The sequence below is a fragment of the Staurois parvus genome, unplaced genomic scaffold, assembly GCF_062004578.1.
Source record: "Staurois parvus isolate SC_StPar_1 unplaced genomic scaffold, SC_StPar_1.0 ptg000172l, whole genome shotgun sequence".
NCBI lineage: Eukaryota > Metazoa > Chordata > Amphibia > Anura > Ranidae > Staurois > Staurois parvus.
Genome location: NW_028317968.1, coordinates 3,944,590 through 3,962,305, shown reverse-complemented (window position 1 = coordinate 3,962,305; position 17,716 = coordinate 3,944,590). Strand labels below are relative to the sequence as shown.

General features: G+C 40.7%; 1 protein-coding gene across 4 annotated transcripts in view; it reads left to right on the top strand.

The window, feature by feature from the left end:
* POR (cytochrome p450 oxidoreductase) overlaps window positions 1–17,375 on the top strand; it is a 109,522-nt gene extending 92,147 nt beyond the window's left edge. For all 4 annotated transcript variants that reach the window (XM_089676590.1, XM_089676589.1, XM_089676588.1 and 1 more), the window contains 5 exons: window positions 2,257–2,406; window positions 5,304–5,571; window positions 9,733–9,878; window positions 12,271–12,356; window positions 15,370–17,375. In XM_089676590.1, the coding sequence (XP_089532716.1) occupies window positions 2,257–2,406; window positions 5,304–5,571; window positions 9,733–9,878; window positions 12,271–12,356; window positions 15,370–15,514 (795 nt within the window). In that variant the 3' untranslated portion in view covers window positions 15,515–17,375. The remainder of the gene's footprint in view (window positions 1–2,256; window positions 2,407–5,303; window positions 5,572–9,732; window positions 9,879–12,270; window positions 12,357–15,369) is intronic.
* Window positions 17,376–17,716: the final 341 nt, after the last annotated feature.

Sequence of the window (17,716 nt, the reverse complement as noted above, 5' to 3'; positions counted from 1 at the left end):
CAACTACTTGGCAAGTTATGATTAGTAACTAGAAGTGTATGATCACTTTTATAGGCCAATTTTACCCACAACTGATATCCGTTATGAGTGGATGCTGCCGGGTCAGAGTTCTTTTCAGCTGTTAGGTGATTTTGGAACACCAGACCTATTAGTGTCTCATTTTAATTTTAGACTTACTAGCATAGTTGACCTTCCCATGCCCTATGATTGGTCCATGAAATTGTGATAATGGCTAATAGTGATATTAAACCTAATGCTGATTAAGTAAGCATGGCAGCGGGAAAAGGGGCCGATGCGGTCTTCTAAATATATACAGTGAGGAACAGAAGTATTTGAACACCCTGCGATTTTGCAAGTTCTCCCACTTAGAAATCATGGGAGGGGTCTGAAATTCACATTGTAGGTGCATTCCCACTCTGAGAGACAGAATAAAAAAAAAAAATTCAGGAAATCACATTGTATGATTTTTAAAGAATTTATTTGTCTTGCACTGCTGAGCATAAGTATTTGAACACCTGAGAAAATCAGTGTCAATATTTGGTACAGAAGCTTTTGTTTGCAATTACAGAGGTCAAATGTTTCCTGTAGTTCTTGACCAGGTTTGCACACACTGCAACAGGGATTTTGGCCCACTCCTCTACACAGATCTCCTCTAGATCTGTCAGGTTTCGGGGCTGACACTGAGCAACATGGAGTTTCAGCTCCCTCCAAAGATGTTCTATTGGATTTAGGTCTGGAGACCGGCTAAGCCACTCCAGAACCTTGATATGCTTCTTACGGAGCCACTCCTGGCTGTGTGCTTCGGGTTGTTGTCATGTTGGAAGACCTAGCCACGACCCATCTTCAATGCTCTGACTGAGGGAAGGAGGTTGTTGGTCAAAATCGCACAATAAATGGCCCCATTCATCCTCTCCTTAATACAGTGCAGTCGTCCTGTCCCCTTTGCAGAAAAGCACCCCAAAGCATGATGTTACCACCCCCATGCTTCACAGTAGGGATGGTGTTCTTGGGATGCAACTCCTCCTTCTTTTTCCTCCAAACACGACGAGTGAAGTTTAGACCAAAAAGTTCTACTTTGGTCTCATCTGACCACATGACTTTCTCCCATGCCTCCTCTGGATCATCCAGATGGTCATTGGCAAACTTCAGACGCTCCTGGACATGTGATGACTTGAGCAGGGGAACCTTCCGTGCAATGCATGATTTGAAACCATAACGGCGTAGTGTTCTGTTGACAGTGACCTTTGAAACTGTGGTCCCAGCTTTCTTCATGTCATTGACCAGCTCCTCCCTTGTAGTTCTGGGCTGATTCCTCACCTTTCTTATCATTAGTGATACCCCATGAGGTGAGATCTTGCATGGAGCCCCAGTCCGAGGGAGACTGACAGTCGTCTTTAGCTTCTTCCATTTTCTAACAATTGCTCCAACAGTTGATCTATTTTCACCAAGCTGCTTGGCAATTGCCCCGTAGCCCTTTCCAGCCTTGTGGAGGTGCACAATTTTGTCTCTGGTGTCTTTTGACAGCTCTTTGGTCTTGCCCATGGTAGTAGTTGGCGTCTGACTGACTGCTGGGTGGACAGGTGTCTTTAAAGAGCTCAGACAGGTGCTACTAAGTTAGATTAATGAGTGGAGTAGAGATGGACTTTTTAAAGGCACAGTAACAGGTCTTTGAGAGCCAGAATTCTTGCTGTTTCGTAGGTGTTCAAATACTTATGTTCAGCAGTGCAAGACAAATAAATTCTTTAAAAACCATTTTTTTTTTTTTAAATTCTGTCTCTCAGAGTGGGAATGCACCTACAATGTGAATTTCAGACCCCTCCCATGATTTCTAAGTGGGAGAACTTGCAAAATCGCAGGGTGTTCAAATACTTCTGTTCCTCACTGTATGCCGTTACTGGTGATTTAACACACTGGCCTGTTTTACTTTTGCTGTGAACCATAGTAAAGAACAGTATTTTATTGCTTCTTTAAAAGAGAAATTTGGGTTTATTAAATAACAAATAATCATACTCTCCTAGATTGCTGCAGCATGGATCTGAGCTGCATCTGTCCCCTGCCAGATCTACACCGAGAACTGTGCGATCAAAGACCTCAAACTGCTCAGTTCTCGGTCTTCAGTGAGCAGATAGCCAGTGACTGACTGTTTACTTTTAAAGCCTTTCTATACCAGATATGAGACCGTACACAGTGATGACATTTGTTGAATACTTTATTATGAAATCGCTTTACTATTAAATGTCTTTCAAATTTACATAGGCTTTGTATCTCAACTGGGTTTTAGAAGCAAGGAGGAATATTTTGGCTATTCTGGAAGATATGCCTTCACTACGACCACCACTTGACCACCTTTGTGAGTTGGTGCCCCGTTTACAGGCTCGTTACTATTCAATTGCCTCTTCTTCAAAGGTGAGTTTTAACAATACCATATGTACTCTACATATCCTACTTCAAACAAAGAACAATGGCAATTTTTCCAGTATCAAGCAATTATGTTTCCTATGTTTCCTATTGGTTTAAATAGACCCTGTCACCAACTTTATCAATTTTTAACTTTAACAATTATGAGCAAAAGCACAAAAATCAAGTAAATGAAATGCTTACTTGCAGTGTTTTTCCTTTCCATAAATTATTTTTTTAGTTTTTACAGTACAGGTTACAGGATCTTTATTTTTTACTATTGGCTATTGGTTACCTTCACTTGCTTGGAAACTGGCAGAAAAAGCTCCCAGGATGTCAACTAAATAACCCCTCCCCCCCCGCTTTCAAATTTTGCCTGTTTCCATGCTAAAATCGGTGAATCTCACTGCTGCCATTGAGCAGCTTCTGTGTGTGTGTGGAAACCCAAAAGAGTCACTTCATTTGTGTCTGCATAAGGGTCTTTGGTCTATTGGTTATCTCCTTCAAGGCTGTACCATATCAACTTCACTCTGGCAGCATTGGACGAACAGACTTTGTCCTTGGACTGCACCATTTGTTTGTTCCACAAGGCCAGATTTCCATGAAACAGCACATTTTCAACCTGGCGCTGGATTCAGGGATGCCCTTTCATCTAAGACATGGAACGTTTTCACCAAAAACACCACAAATGCCAGTCTGTTGGGCTGGAAAGAAGTCCTAGGTGCCTTCTCAGTACAGGATCATTGCAGAAAAAGCCTGTGTTTCCATCAACATCCTGGAACTCCAAGCCTAATTTCTGGAATTGCGACGGCACCTGATGAGAATTAATTAGGATAATGCTTGGGCCATGGCCTACATTTAACCGTCAAGGAGCCATCAGAAGTCTCGCCTTGCAAAAGGAAGCGGATTTGATCCACTCTTGGGCAGAGTTGCATGTTCCGTCCCTGTCCGCATCCCATATGTTGAGACTTGGCGGGCAGACTTTCTTAGTCTTTGGCATCAATAGAATGGGCTTTCTATCTGGAGGTATATTAAGCTCTTTGCCACAGGTAGGGATTCCGGATGTTAATCTCCTGGCATCCAGATGGAACCTCAAACTGGACAGACTAGTTGCCAAGCTTTTTTCTGATTTTGTTACAGGCTGCTCTAAGTTTAATTGAGCTCTTCTTAAAATGTTGTTACATGGGCCTGTTGGCATTGTTTGCTGTTTTACCCAAGCTGTACTACTTTTGGATGTTCTTTAGTGATGACTAAGGTGTCCTGGATTGTATGACAATAGGATTTTTGACTTGCTTGTAAAATTTATTTCCTGGAGTTCACTATGGCAGCCTTTCTCAACCAGGGTGCCTTGAGGCTTCTTCAAAGGTGCCTTGGCAAAATGTCTAAAAATTGACCAAAACTTGTATACAATCCAGTGGGTGGAACAAGCCTGCCTTTTAGTTACACAAAGCCAGAAGTTTTCATTGTGCACCATTACAACCTTCTAGCTGGCAGCCTGACAACCAATGACATCATAAGTTGATAAGGAGGATATCATCTGCCTGCATAGCATCCTGGTTTGACCCTCCGGTGCCCTTTCCGTCAGTGCTGGGGTCACATTAGCTCAGTGATGGAGAAAAGAAAGGGAGAAGAAAAGAGGGAGAAGAGAAACATTGGAATACTAGTCAGTACCAGTGTGCAAAAGTGTATTTTCTTTGGAAGAATAAACCACCTCTAATGTTGGGTGTCCTACATGTGTGGATGTTGCTGCGTTTTATATAAAACTATTTAAAATAGGTTTTCACATTTTAGAATGGGGTGCCCTAATAAAATTATGGACAGTCTAGAGCAGGGGTGTCAAACTGGCGGCCCTCCCACTGTTGTGAAACTACAAGTCCCATCATGCCTCTGCCTTTGGGAGTCATGCTTGTAATTGTCAATCTTGCAATGCCTCATGGGACTTGTAGTTTGGCAACAGCTGGAGGGCCACCAGTTTGACACCTGTGGTCTAGAGGCACCCCATTTTAGAATGGGGTGCCTCGGGACTGTCCATAATTTTAAAAGGTTGAGAAACACTGCACTATGGAACAAAGGGTGGAGATTTATGAAAAATGGTACACTCTGAACTGGTGCAGCTGTGCATGGTAGCCAGTCAGCTTCTTCAGTACAATCTGAAACCAGATTTTGCACTCTCCAGTCTTAGTAAATTTCACCCATTGCATCTTCCCGCTTTCTTTTGATCTCTCTATTACTTGCTACAAAACTAAGTCTGGTCATACAGCATTCAGTTTTTTTTTGTTCCCCCATGGACACATTCATTGTGGATAGGGAAATCCTCCCTGCTGTGTCTTTGTATTCTGTCAGCAGGATTCCCCTGCCATCAGAATACACTGATCACTCTGCATGCATTGATCAAAGGTTCCTCCAAACTGTGTCCAAGCGTCTGAGTGTAGCTGCAGATATAAGCTGACCACTCATACAAAATCAATTCCCTAGTACAGCCCTTCTGTTCTTTCTTGTCATAGCCCACTTCCCTTCTGGGGATATCTAATCACTCTCTGTGCTGGTTCAGAATCTCTGCACATATGTTAAGGGAAGATTTTTGTTGATATGAATGGTGATGACACTGTCACTTTAAGAATGACTGACTGTGCATGCATGTTTTTGTTTTTTTTTTCTCTTGCAATGTCAACAATATTTATGCAATGGTAAATGTACGTTTGCCAATGGCAGATTATCAGCAGCCACTGTGTTAAAAGCTTAAAAGTGGTTTGCTATTACGTTTCTCAGTATTTTATAGTGCTTTTCAGATGTTGAATTGCATGAAGTTTTCAGGAAAGCATGTAACTTTTCATGTTAGTAGTAGCATTGTTTATATGGCTTACTATTCATTTTCCTTATTTAATTTCTTTGTCCTGTGTCCTCAGGTTCACCCCAACTCCATACATATCTGTTCAGTGCTTGTAGAGTATGAAACCAAGACTGGACGAACAAACAAAGGAGTGGCCACCAGCTGGCTTAAAAACAAGCAACCATGTGACAATGGCCATAAATCAACAGTACCCATGTATGTCCGCAAGTCACAATTCAGACTGCCTTTTAAACCCAGTACACCTGTAATCATGATTGGGCCTGGCACTGGCATTGCTCCATTTGTAGGATTCATACAGGAAAGAGAATGGTTGAAGCAGCAAGGTAGGTTGACTGAGAAATACAGCTGCAATGAAGGGTTCTAACAATGTATACTGCTTGCTTTTCCTTTTTTTTTTTTTTTTTTTTAAATTGCATGCAAATTGTGACTATGAACTTTACTTATTTGCTTCCTTTTGGTCTTTTAAATAAACTATTGAAAGGGTTTTGTTATATCTGTTTAATAGGTACAAAAAAGAGCTGTTCTGTGCACACATCTTGTGTTTGCTTAAAAGGATTGTAAAGTCTTTATTTTTTCCGAAATCACAAACATGTATAGACTCCCTCAAGAGTTGGTTCTGGCCAGCTCAGTGGATTACTTCAAAAAAGGCCTGGATACTTTTAGAAGCACAGAATATAACTGGATACTAACATTTATAGGTAAAGTTGATCCAGGGAATATCTGATTGCCTCTCGGGGGATCAGGAAGGAATTTGTTTCCCAGCAGGAGCAAATTGGATCATGCTTTGCTGGGTTTTTTGCCTTCCTCTGGATCAACTGTGGGCTTATAACTTTTTTTTTTCTTTTTGTGGTTGCACTGGATGGAATTTTGTCTTTTTTCAGCCAGACTAACTATGTAACATGTTATACTTACCTGCTCTGTGTACAGAGTGGCCCTGAATCTCCTTTTCTTCTCAGATCTGTTGGGGCTCCTGTCTCTTCCTCTTTTGCGAATGCCCCCATAGCACGCCTCTTGCTATGGGGGCACTCTTACAAGCTTGATCCTGAATTGCCCTGCCTTTGTCCATAGACCAAGACAGTGCAGCTTGGCCCCCATCGCCCATTCCCTCATCACAGGATTTGACTGACCGCAGCAGGAGCCAATGGCTGCCTCTGTCTCAGCAAAACCTGTGAGAGTGGGGAAAGGGGAGAGAACTGCTACAGATGGGCAGAGCACTAGATTGAGTGAGGTAAGTATAAGGTGGGGGTAAAGGGGGCAATACTGCTACATATTTTTTTTTTTTTTTTTCATTAATGCAAAAGGTAAAACATGTTTTATTCTTTAGAACCAATTTAGGGAGTCAAATTGGCTCTCCTAATTCTTATCTACAGAATAATTTGTCCCTGTGTACCATGGGCTGCAGAAAAGAAAATTGCTCAATTCCCCCATCAACATAGTCAGTGTGTTTTTTTTTTTTTTTTGTGGGTACAACTTTTAAAAATTTTATTATATAAAATGTTCTTAAAGCAAACCTTCACTCTCCTGATATAACCTCCCTAAACTCCCACCCACCTCCACAATCTAAATCACTATGTATTTTTTTTTTAACTTTGTTTACCTTTTTTCTTTTTTTTTTTTTTTTTTTTCTTTTTTTTGCCCGTGACCCCTGCCACTGTTCTTCCCCAAACATGAATGAAGTGTCCAAGCTCCCACAGCCTCCTGGGTTATCCCTGCCACATATGGCAGGAGGCTGCAGGAGTAGAACACACAGTGGCTGGAGGGTGTAGCTGGTGCACATCATTGTGGGCTGGCCTCCTGAACCCAGAAAAAGCAGTTGGCCCACAATAACCAAGGAGTACCAAAATAGTGGTGTAGAACTTGGGTGGTCACAACTGATCTGCGGATTGCAGCAGAAAAGTGCTGGATCCGATCCACTGGGTAGTTGAAATCAGGACAATGCTACATAACAGGTAAAGGGGACTTAAACAAAGTAGTGGGGAGTGAAGCTCCTCTTTAAAAGCTAGAAGGATAGCTAAATCTTTTTTGTATACTGAATAATGGCTTGTCAAAGTATTTTCCAATGCATTTTTTTTTTTAATTTAAATATTTATTAAATAGTCAGTGTTGATGGGGGAATCCCTCCCGTGGAGCCATTGTGTTTTCCGGGCAGGGGGGAGCCATCCCCACCAGGAGAACACAGTGATTACTGCTAGAGGCTATAATAGCCGCTAGCAATAATCGCAGTTAAAATCCGACAGGCTGGTTCGATCAACTTGGGAATATTTAGCCTGTCATACACGGTTCAAATCTCGGTTGGTCCCTGCTGAACCTGCAAAGATTCAAACTGTCTGTGCCCAGCTTAATTTTGTTTATCATTTTTATTTTTAAGTTTATCCTTTAAGGTCATTATTTGTAATAGACACACATCAAGACAACATCAGTAGGAAGAATACTGTTCTGTACATACAAGAGATCTATGGAAGGGGTCACTGCTCTACCAATGTACAATGGGGTGTGCAGAAGATTTTAGCTTTTTAGCTAAAAGCAAATCTGTCATGCAACAGAACATGAGTGTAATTAGTCTCTTATTACAAACCAGCTCAAGGACTTCATTGCCTGCAGCTAGAATGCCGCATATGCTTAAGGTGGCCATACATGGATCGAAATTCAGCTGGCTCAGCAGGAACTGACACGATTTTGATCCACGTATACCATAGATTGTACGCTCCTTCAGGGTTAGGGACTGATGTGAATGTACAAAATATATATAAAATCAGGTAAAATAGATACACTACACCATTTTTCTCAAATGTATTTCTAGAGGTGCTATTGAAATGAAATTTTCACCACATGTCTGTAACAAACCATGCAGTCAATACATACAAAGAAACCAAAACAAATAAGTTCAGAATTTAAGTTATGCATAATAAAATGGAATGACACAGGGAAAAAGTATTGAACACGTTAACTGAAATTTATTTCATACTTCGTACAAAATCCTTTGTTTGTAATAACAGCTTCAAGACTCCTACTGTATAGAGAAACTAGTCACATGTATAGCTCAGGTGAGATTTTGGCCCATTCTTCCACACAGTGTTCAAATCTTGAAGGTTCCATGGGCCTTCTATGAACTCTGATCTTTTAGTTCTTTCCATAGATTTTCTATTGGATTTAAGTCCGGTGACTGGCTGGGCCATTCTAGCAGCTTTTATTTTTTTCTTTGAAACCAATTGAGCGTTTCCTTTGCGTTTTGGGATCATTGTCTTGCTGGAATGTCCACCCTTGTTTTATCTTCATCATCCATACATTTTTGCATTCATCCTTCCTTCAATAACATGAAGTTTGCCAGTACCGAATGCTGAAAAACAGCCCCACACCACTATGTTACCACCTCCAAATTTCACTGTTGGTATGATGTTTTTACAGTGAGGTGCCGTGCCATTTGACCTCCAAACATGGTGTGTATTATGGCATCCAAAGAGCTCAATTTTGGTCTCATCTGACCAGACTATACTCTCCCAGTATTTCACAGGCTTGTCTAAATGTTGTGCAGCAAACTTTAACTAAGCTTCAAAATGCTTTTCCTTCAGCTATGGAGTCTTGCGCGGTGAGCTTGCATACAGGCCATGGCGGTTGAGTGTACTACTTGTTTTCTTTAAAACAATTGTACCTGCTAATTCCAGGTCTTTCTGAAGCTCTCCACATGTGGCTCTTGGACAACCTTCTGATTATTTCTTTTCACTCCTGTCTGAAATCTTGCAAAGAGCACCAGGTCATAGCAGTTTATGGTGAAATTATGTTCTTTCCACCTCCGGATTATGGCCCTGACAGTGCTCACTGGCACATTCAGAAGTTTAGAAATCCTTCTGTAAGCAATGCCATCAGTATGTTTTGCAACAATAAGGTTGTGAAGGTCTTGAGAGAGCTCTTTGCTTTTATCCATCATGAGTTTTCTTGTGTGACCCCTTGGTAATGAGACACATTTTTATAGACCATCAGTTGAGACTGAACCAGCTGATATTATTTTGCACTGACAAAGGGCAGGATTGCTTTTTAATTACTGATAAATTTCAGCTGGTGTCTTGGCTTTCTATGCCTTTTTACACCTCCCTTTCTTCATGTGTTCAATACTATTTTCCCTGGGTCATTCCATTTTATTACACTACTTAATTTCTGAACTTATTTGTTTTGGTTTCTTTGTATGTATGGGTTGTTACCAACGTGTTTAAAATTTCATGTCAATAGTACCTATAGAAATATATTTACTTAGAAAAATGGTGATGTCTTCAATACGTATTTTATCCCCTGTGTAAAAATAAGTGTGTGTGTACCTGTAATAAATGTATGACCACTGTGGTCGTACTACTGATCGACTTTTGTTCAACTGTCTTGCTATACCATAGTGTAGGTGAAGTGAGGTAATATTATTAATAAAGTATTGAGTAGGAATGTAGCCAAGATGTACCATCCCTTAAAGACTTTACTGACTTAATTTGCTTATTTAGGAAAGGAGGTTGGGGAGACTGTTCTATACTATGGCTGCCGACATGAACATGAAGACTATCTGTACAAAGAAGAACTTGCCAGATTTCACAAAGATGGTGTTCTTACTCAGCTGAATGTTGCTTTCTCTCGAGATCAGAAAGAAAAGGTATGAAAACAAAAATCAATAAGATAACTTTTTTGATGGACCAGATTTTTAAAGGGGCTGCTTTTCTAAAGCTGGAGAGTGCAAAATCTGGTGCAGCTGTGCATAGAAACCAATCGGCTTCTATTTTATTTTTTGTCTAAGCTTAATTGAACAAGCTGAAGTTAGAAGCTGATGAATTTTGCACTCTCCAGTTTTAGTAAATCAATCCCAAAGTGTGTTAATGGAAAACACTACATTCATTGAAGTCCTATTTGTTCATCATAGCTTTGGGACGTAACTGAATGTAATAAATTGGTGCTGGTAGGTGGTATACTGTTTGGACAATAAAATGGTATGTATCCATTCTACTGGTTTTCATTTGATATATGCTTTTAAAGTTGCAGTTACTGTACATCAGTCTGTTATGGTATATTTTTCTTTTCAGCAAATGGAACACTCCATTTGGCAAAGCAACATACCTATGTCAGCCAGCAATATATCTCTATAGTACATTACAACATTGTTTCGTTATAAATGTTGCTTTATGCATTGATATGCTTCCTTAGACCCAGTAAGTCTAGACAGTATGGTCACTTGCCAGAGTTCGATTGAGCTGTGCCCCCCCAGTTGGTCTGCATTCACACTGAATTATAAGGAAGTGCTCCCAGGCACACTTACATCATCACCTCTGTTAACCAGATCAGTGATCCCGGCTTCTGTGCAGTCCTTTATGGAGAGTTCTGTTCTCTGACATGGTTTGCTCTTAGGCTACGTTCACACTAGCCTTGTTTTCAAGCTGTAGAAAGGCGTTTGGGAAGTGTTTTTACCGTTTCCCAAACGCCTCGGACAATTGTGCCCATTGCAGCACATGGTGCTGTTCTAACGGGAGCGGTAGCGTTGCGGCGCTGCAAAATGGACGCCTCTGGTCGAGTCAGGAGGCGTTTGCGTTGCGGTTGCGATTCGGTTGCAGGGTGTTTGTGGAGCGGTAACACCATCCAAACTTCATTATAGGCGTTTTTAACGCTCTGCAAACGCCTAGCAACCGCCGCTGAACCGCGCATGCGGTGCATTAAAAAACGCTTCGCAAACGCCGGACCAACGCTTGCCAAACGCTATAGGGGCGTTTGGCAAGAGTTGGTAAAACAGTCAAGTGTGAACGAGCCCTTACACTGAAGCAAACTGTGTACCAGACAAGTGAACTGTACCCAGGACTACATCTTCCAAGTGGTCCTATCCACTGTACAGTTAACTGATCCCAGGAGTGGTTTGGAGCACCTGCACTACAAAAAAAAAAACAGATGAAGGAGGTGAACTCTGCCTGGGGCCAGTTATAAATGCCAATATGAGTGCCTTATTTTCCTGAGCCCTGTCTCTGTGAATAACGCTTACTGAAGGAGCATGGAAGATGTGGGAAATGTCTAGCTAGGAATAAACTCACTAGCACTAAACAGGAGGGGTGAACAGATGGAGAAACCAATATTAAATTAGTAAACAATTAGTAATAAGCAATGGCCTAAAACCACCACTAGATGGCAGCATACTACATCGTGATGCCTTCATGCAGTTGAATACAAGACATAAAAATTACATGAAAGTGGGGAAAAGCAAACACTATAGCAATAAGGTGTGTGTGTGTGTGGGGGGGGGGGGGTGTATATGGGTGAGTGTGTGTGGTCAGAATATGTGTACATATATTCCTTTTTTTGGTACCAAAAGAGCTTTACTTAAAAGATTAAGGAGACGAGAAGTCTTCAGCAATACATAACAAACCATGTCCAGGGAAACCGTATACAGTTTCATAGCGGCAATATTGACCTGCTCAGGGATCTGCTTAACAGAGCAATCACAGTGCTTGGTATTTAGAAATATATTTTAGAACATAGCGATCACATGACAAATGATATAAGTAAGCCTGGTAATCTTCATCAGTTGTTTACGGAAAGGTCCTATAACCTGATAACAGAGGTAACCCCCATAGTATCCCAATGTTTGCTCACCCCAAAAAAGGGGGGAAGAGACAACTCCGTAGTCCTATACAAAAATGTAGGGAAATGGAAGAACATGGGTTCTGGCAATTCCAAGCACTGGCCACAAAGGCCATAGCAAAAGACAATCAAAAGAAAACAAATAAATTAGTAAAAGGAAAATGAGGGAAGACCGGAAAGAAGGAAATATCTCCGTCCTGAAGAGAAAAGTGAAACCGAAATGGGGGGGAAAGGTTTTTTGGCTTTTTTTTTTTTTTTTTTTTTTAAGTTTTTTGCGTTGTTTTTTTTTTTGTTTTGTCAACTGTGTTTGTGTCTTACTGCAAGTAAGGCTATTTATACTTCTCTTGTGTCTAAAGGATTGGTGTATAGGTCCCATCTAGAATGTAATTTTGGATTTGTGGCATTAAACTTTAATTCATGTTTTACAGATCTATGTCCAGCACATTCTTAAGAAAAACGAGGAACATGTATGGAAGCTGATAAATGAAGAGAATGCTCATATCTATATATGTGGGTGAGTAACCTCAGATCGATCTAGAGTCCTAGAAACTTCAGAATTTATTTGGACTTTGAACTGTTGCAGTGATTATTACATGTTTTAGCTGAAGTGGTGATGAAACTGCTGTAGAGCATCTAGCAGGGAAACCTGGTTTCTTGGCTTCATACTTGAGCAATATCACACTGACAATTGCAATTCACTTGGTAGCAACTGTTTAAACGCTTTCCTGTCGTCCTATAGCAGAAATGCTGTGACAGGGCTGCGCAAAATCACATGTGTATATATGTGATTTTGCATTTCCGGGTTGGGCAGTGATTCCCCGCTGCCACCCTGCGATCGCCGAGTATCACTGATGGGGGAGAGACCTGTATGTAAACAATACAGATCTCTCCCCTGTCCGCTCCTGCACATTACTTTGTATTGCTCTGCATAGCAATTTGCATCAAATGTGTCCAAAACGCATTGCAAAACAGGCAAAATGCAAACTGCATTGATGTGAACCACGATTGAAATGCATTGGAAACCCATCAAAATGCACACGTATGGCTTTTTGATGCGTTTTGAGCCACATGTCCTATGAAATACACACACTAAATGTGGTAAAATCGGGTTTTCGGCCATTATCGGCACCTTTTATTTTTATCTATCAGCAAACCGATTGATTTTGGATGCCGATATATTGGTGCATCCCTATCTACACTTTTTGTGTGATCACTGTGCAAAAAATATGCTGCATGGAGACTATAGCAGGGCATTTGTATTGTACAAACATCCATAGGCTGCTACATTCATATAGGATGAGGGTGGTCATTGATATTACGGAGGCACGACTAGTTTTCCTTCCAAGTCAGAGGTATAGTTGTACACCTGTAACTGCTCTGCTTACTCTAATTTGGTGACCAGTTGTAACCATGGGTCTTGGTGTTTAGCAACTATTTTAAAGGCCTCATTTACATTTTAGTGTTGGCTGCACAAGACTCCAGTGTATTTCTGCATCTGGTTTCACAGGTAGATGTAGATAGTTGCAATCACTCGGCCTGTACAGGTCAAGGACAGACTGTTAGTGGTCACACCTGTTCATGGGTGTTTTTCATGTCATTGTACATGGAGCGAATACTAGGATTGGGGACAGCACGCCCCTGGACATGTGCTGTTTGTATCCAGTCCAGGGGCAATCATCTGTCCCTAACGGCAGGTAATCATGTGCTATTACATGTGAACATCAATGTTGTAGCTTCTTTTCAGCCTGTAATTGCTTTGTACAGGCTCAGAGGCCATAAATATTTGAATCTGTGTGTATCCAACCGTAGAAATACACTGGATTCTTGCTGCAGCCAGCACTAAATGTCTGTGTGAATGAATTCCAAAGCCTAGTACACGCGATGAGAATATCAGATGAAAAATACCATTTTCGGAGTGATCATCTGCTAATCTGATTGTAGGTAACACAGCTTTTGAGAGTTGATCAGGACTATTCATGCTAAATTATCCAAAGGAACAAGCAAGAAACTTTTTCTTGTGCAATACCAGAACGAATGATTTAAGTTTAATCAGAACAGTATTCATCCGTAAAATAATCGAGTGACCTAGACCAGTGTTTCTTAACCTTTTTTCAGTCAAGGCACCCTTTAAAATTATGGACCGTATTGAGGCACATCATTCTAAAATGTGAAAAATGATTCTTATAGTTTTATATAACGCAGCAACATCCACACATGTAGGACACCCAACGTTAGAGGTGATTTATTCTTCCAAAGCAAATACACCTTTGCACACTGGTACTGACTAGTATTCCAATGTTTCTCTTCTCCCTCACTTTTCTCCATCACTGAGCTAATGTGACCCCATTACTGATGGAGAGGGGCAGGGGAGGGTCAAACTAGGATGTTGTGCAGGCAGCTCACATCTTCTTTATCAACTGATGATGTCATTGGTTGTCAGGACACTAGCGGGTAGAAGGTTGTAATGGTGCACAATGAAAACCTGTGGCTTTGTGTAACTAAAAGGTGGGCTTGTTCCACCCGCTGGCTTGTATACTAATTTTGGGCAATTTTTAGACAATTTGCCAAGGTGCTCCTGAAGAAACCTCAAGGCACCCTGGTTGAGAAAGGCTGACCTAGACCACACATGCTTAGAAGCAGAAGAATACATTACAACACTTCTGAAGTTGTATTCTGTCTTATGAGAATTTTCATAACTTTGGTAACTTGTTAAAGTGATTCTAAAGGCTTACATTTAAAAAAAAAAACAAAAAAAAAACATGTCTATGCTTACTGGCGGTGTGCAGTGGTTTTGCCCAAAACAGCCTGGATCCTCCTCTTCTCAGGTCCCCCGCCAGTGCTCATGGCTCCTCCCTCCTGTCTAGTGCCCCCACAGCAAGCAGCTTGCTATAGGGGCACCCACTGCTTCATGTGTTCATTCACACATGCAGCCGTGGCTTGGCTCCACCCCCTCTCTCTTCTCATTGGTTCACTGGCTGTGATCGACCGCAGTGGGAGCCAGTGGCTCCTGCTGCTTTCTCAACCAATGAGGAGAGGGAGTCCTGGATAGCCGAAACTCCAGTGCACATCGCTGGATCGATATGGGGCTTAGGTGAATACTAGGGGGCCTGGGGGGGGATGCTGCACAGAGGTTTTTTACCTTCATGCATAGAATACATGAAGGTAAAAAACCTTGAGCCTATAGAACCACTTTAATTTTTAATATGAGACTAGCATGCAAAAAAAAAGATAATCATTACATACAAGAGTCCCACAAAAGAGAAGAAGCATGTAATATTCTGTGAAATGTTTGTTGGCTGAAATACAAGTGCTAAAAATGAAGGTCCTGGCTTTTAACCAGATTAGTGCACGATTGTTTGTATTACTTAATGACTTTTTTTTTTTTCATGTGACTTTAAAATGAGTGATTTATGGTGATTTTTTTATTGAGCATCTCCTATACATCCAGTTTAAAATTGTGTGATAGCTTTCAATGAAAAAACAAGATATTTGGGACAACATTTAATGATTTTCTTTTCCATCTGCAGTGATGCCCGTTATATGGCGCGTGATGTACAGAATACTTTCTATGACATTGTAGAGAAATTTGGTAAGATGGATCATGCTCTGGCGGTAGATTACATCAAGAAACTAATGACCAAGGGCCGCTATTCTCAAGATGTTTGGAGTTAATACAGGCAAAGCGTGTCCTTTTTAGAGGTGGCATTCAGCTGCTGTCGGAGGTCCAACATGAGCCGGTTCATGAACAGATTTACAGATAACGCATGTCTTTTAGCACCAGTTCTGAAGAGCCACAGCTGCCTTGTTTTAGTACTGTTCTGAATGTATTGTATTCAGTTTATGTTTTGAACTGTACCTGTCAGCACAGCAGCTTCTATGTTTTCACATTTTTAATGGTCATTGATGCAAAAAAAGGACTTTTATTCTAGTAGCATTTGCTTTCCAAGGATCTGCTGGTATTCTATTCAAAACATTTTTGGCTTCTTGTTTTTTTTTTTTTCCTTTGGGGTAATGCAATATCAGTTCATGTATAGAAGAACCAGAATCTTGAAACCCATTATCCAGTTCATCATCATTTTTTCTTCAACAGATCATGTAACCCTTAAACATTTTGAATGCATGTGGACTTGTTCTGAGAGAATCAAAATTCTTAGATATTCAGAGATCATATAAATAAAATTGTACAATTTTTAGCCAATTGTAATATTGTAGGGGCAGTTTGTCTAGGCATAAAGTACTTTGGAGCCTGCTTGCTGGTTTACTTAAGGTAGTGGGTTACTGTGGATCATAGGTTAGCGCGAATATATTTGCTTCTTTTTATCTCTCGCTTTCCTTTCAAAACTTCTCGCCATAAAATTGTCCATGAAATGGTGCTATTGTTTGCGCCTCCTATGCACAGTTGGGTTTTGTTTGTATTTCATTTCCATTCTTTTGTTAATATTTCTGTCACTTCTGTTCTTGACTTGATTTTTTTTTTGTTTTGCAAAATATGGCCCATTAAGTCAACAATTATTGTAGTTCTGTGTATCAAAGCTTTCTGGCTGTGGAAGGACGGCATGGATAAAAGTACCATTGATTGTAAAATGCCCCCACCTCTTTGTTTTTGCTTGTTTGCCAAGCAAAGACTGTTATTATAACATAGTCTGAACCCCCTACTGCTACAAAGAGATGTTCAGATGTGTATAGAGCAATGTTCTCTAAATGGAACTTTAATATTTACATAGACAAGACACATTGGTATATGTTTTCTATCTTCCACAAGCTATTACTTTGCTGTGGAAGCACTCCTCACTGTCCTATGCTCCCACAATCAGTCATAGACTTGCCTACTTGGTGTCTGTCTTGCATTTGAACCAAGATAATCCCATGTTTAAATGAGCTTTGTACCCCAACACCTAAGACCTTATTTATTCTTTGATTAGGTAAATGAATTTAATCTGCTTATACGCTAGAATAATTTGGGATACTCATGGTGTCCAGTATGTGATTCAAGGGATTTTTCCCAAGCCCTTAGACTTGCCTGTTAAAAATGGTTTGTCCTGGGAGTAGTGTGTTAGCAGTTACTTGAAGAAACGGTTATGATAACCCCAGCGTACAGAATGAAGCCGCTGGAATGGATTCCGATTAGGAGGAAGCTATGTACCTTGTGTAAGAACAACACAGTAGATGACCATTCTGTACCCCACTGTAGGTTCTCCTATAACCACTTGGAGCACAAGCCAAGATCTTTGGTTCAGAGCTGCTGTTTATTCTGAACTGATGACCTTGGCTGTGGACAGCAAAGCAAATTTATCGCATTTGCATGCTTCAGGGTTACAGAATGTCTTTTGTTTTCTTGCTGCAGTTCCTATTGCCCATCAATGTTCTGTACTAACATTTTTAACATTTTCCAGCTACTGCATCCTACAAACTAAATTCAGTTTTTTATGCTTCTAGTCAGATTGAAATTTTATGAAAATATTGTTACAAATTATGATTGTAAATAATTTTAAATACATATTAACCTTTGAAATAAAGTATACGTTTTCCATTCCTTCAGTGTCTTGTCCATTTTATACAAAAATCCAATATGGTCTTTAAAAAAAAACTTGGTTGTAAACCCTTCCAGTTACCAGTGGACATGACTGACCTCAGGTGATACGCAGAGATTAAACAAATCCTCCTACATAAGTTGTACCTGTTTATCTACAGTCTTCTCTTCTCTACAGCTGTTCAAAGTCCAGAATGTTATATAGCCTGTCTGAGCTGTCAGAAAAAGGGGGTGGAGAGCTGAAATTGCACTCTGCAGAGTTCAGTGAGAGGTCTGAGAGCTGATTGAAGGGAAGAGACACCCCCCCCCCCCTCCACACAACACAGGAACAGAGCTGAGGCTGT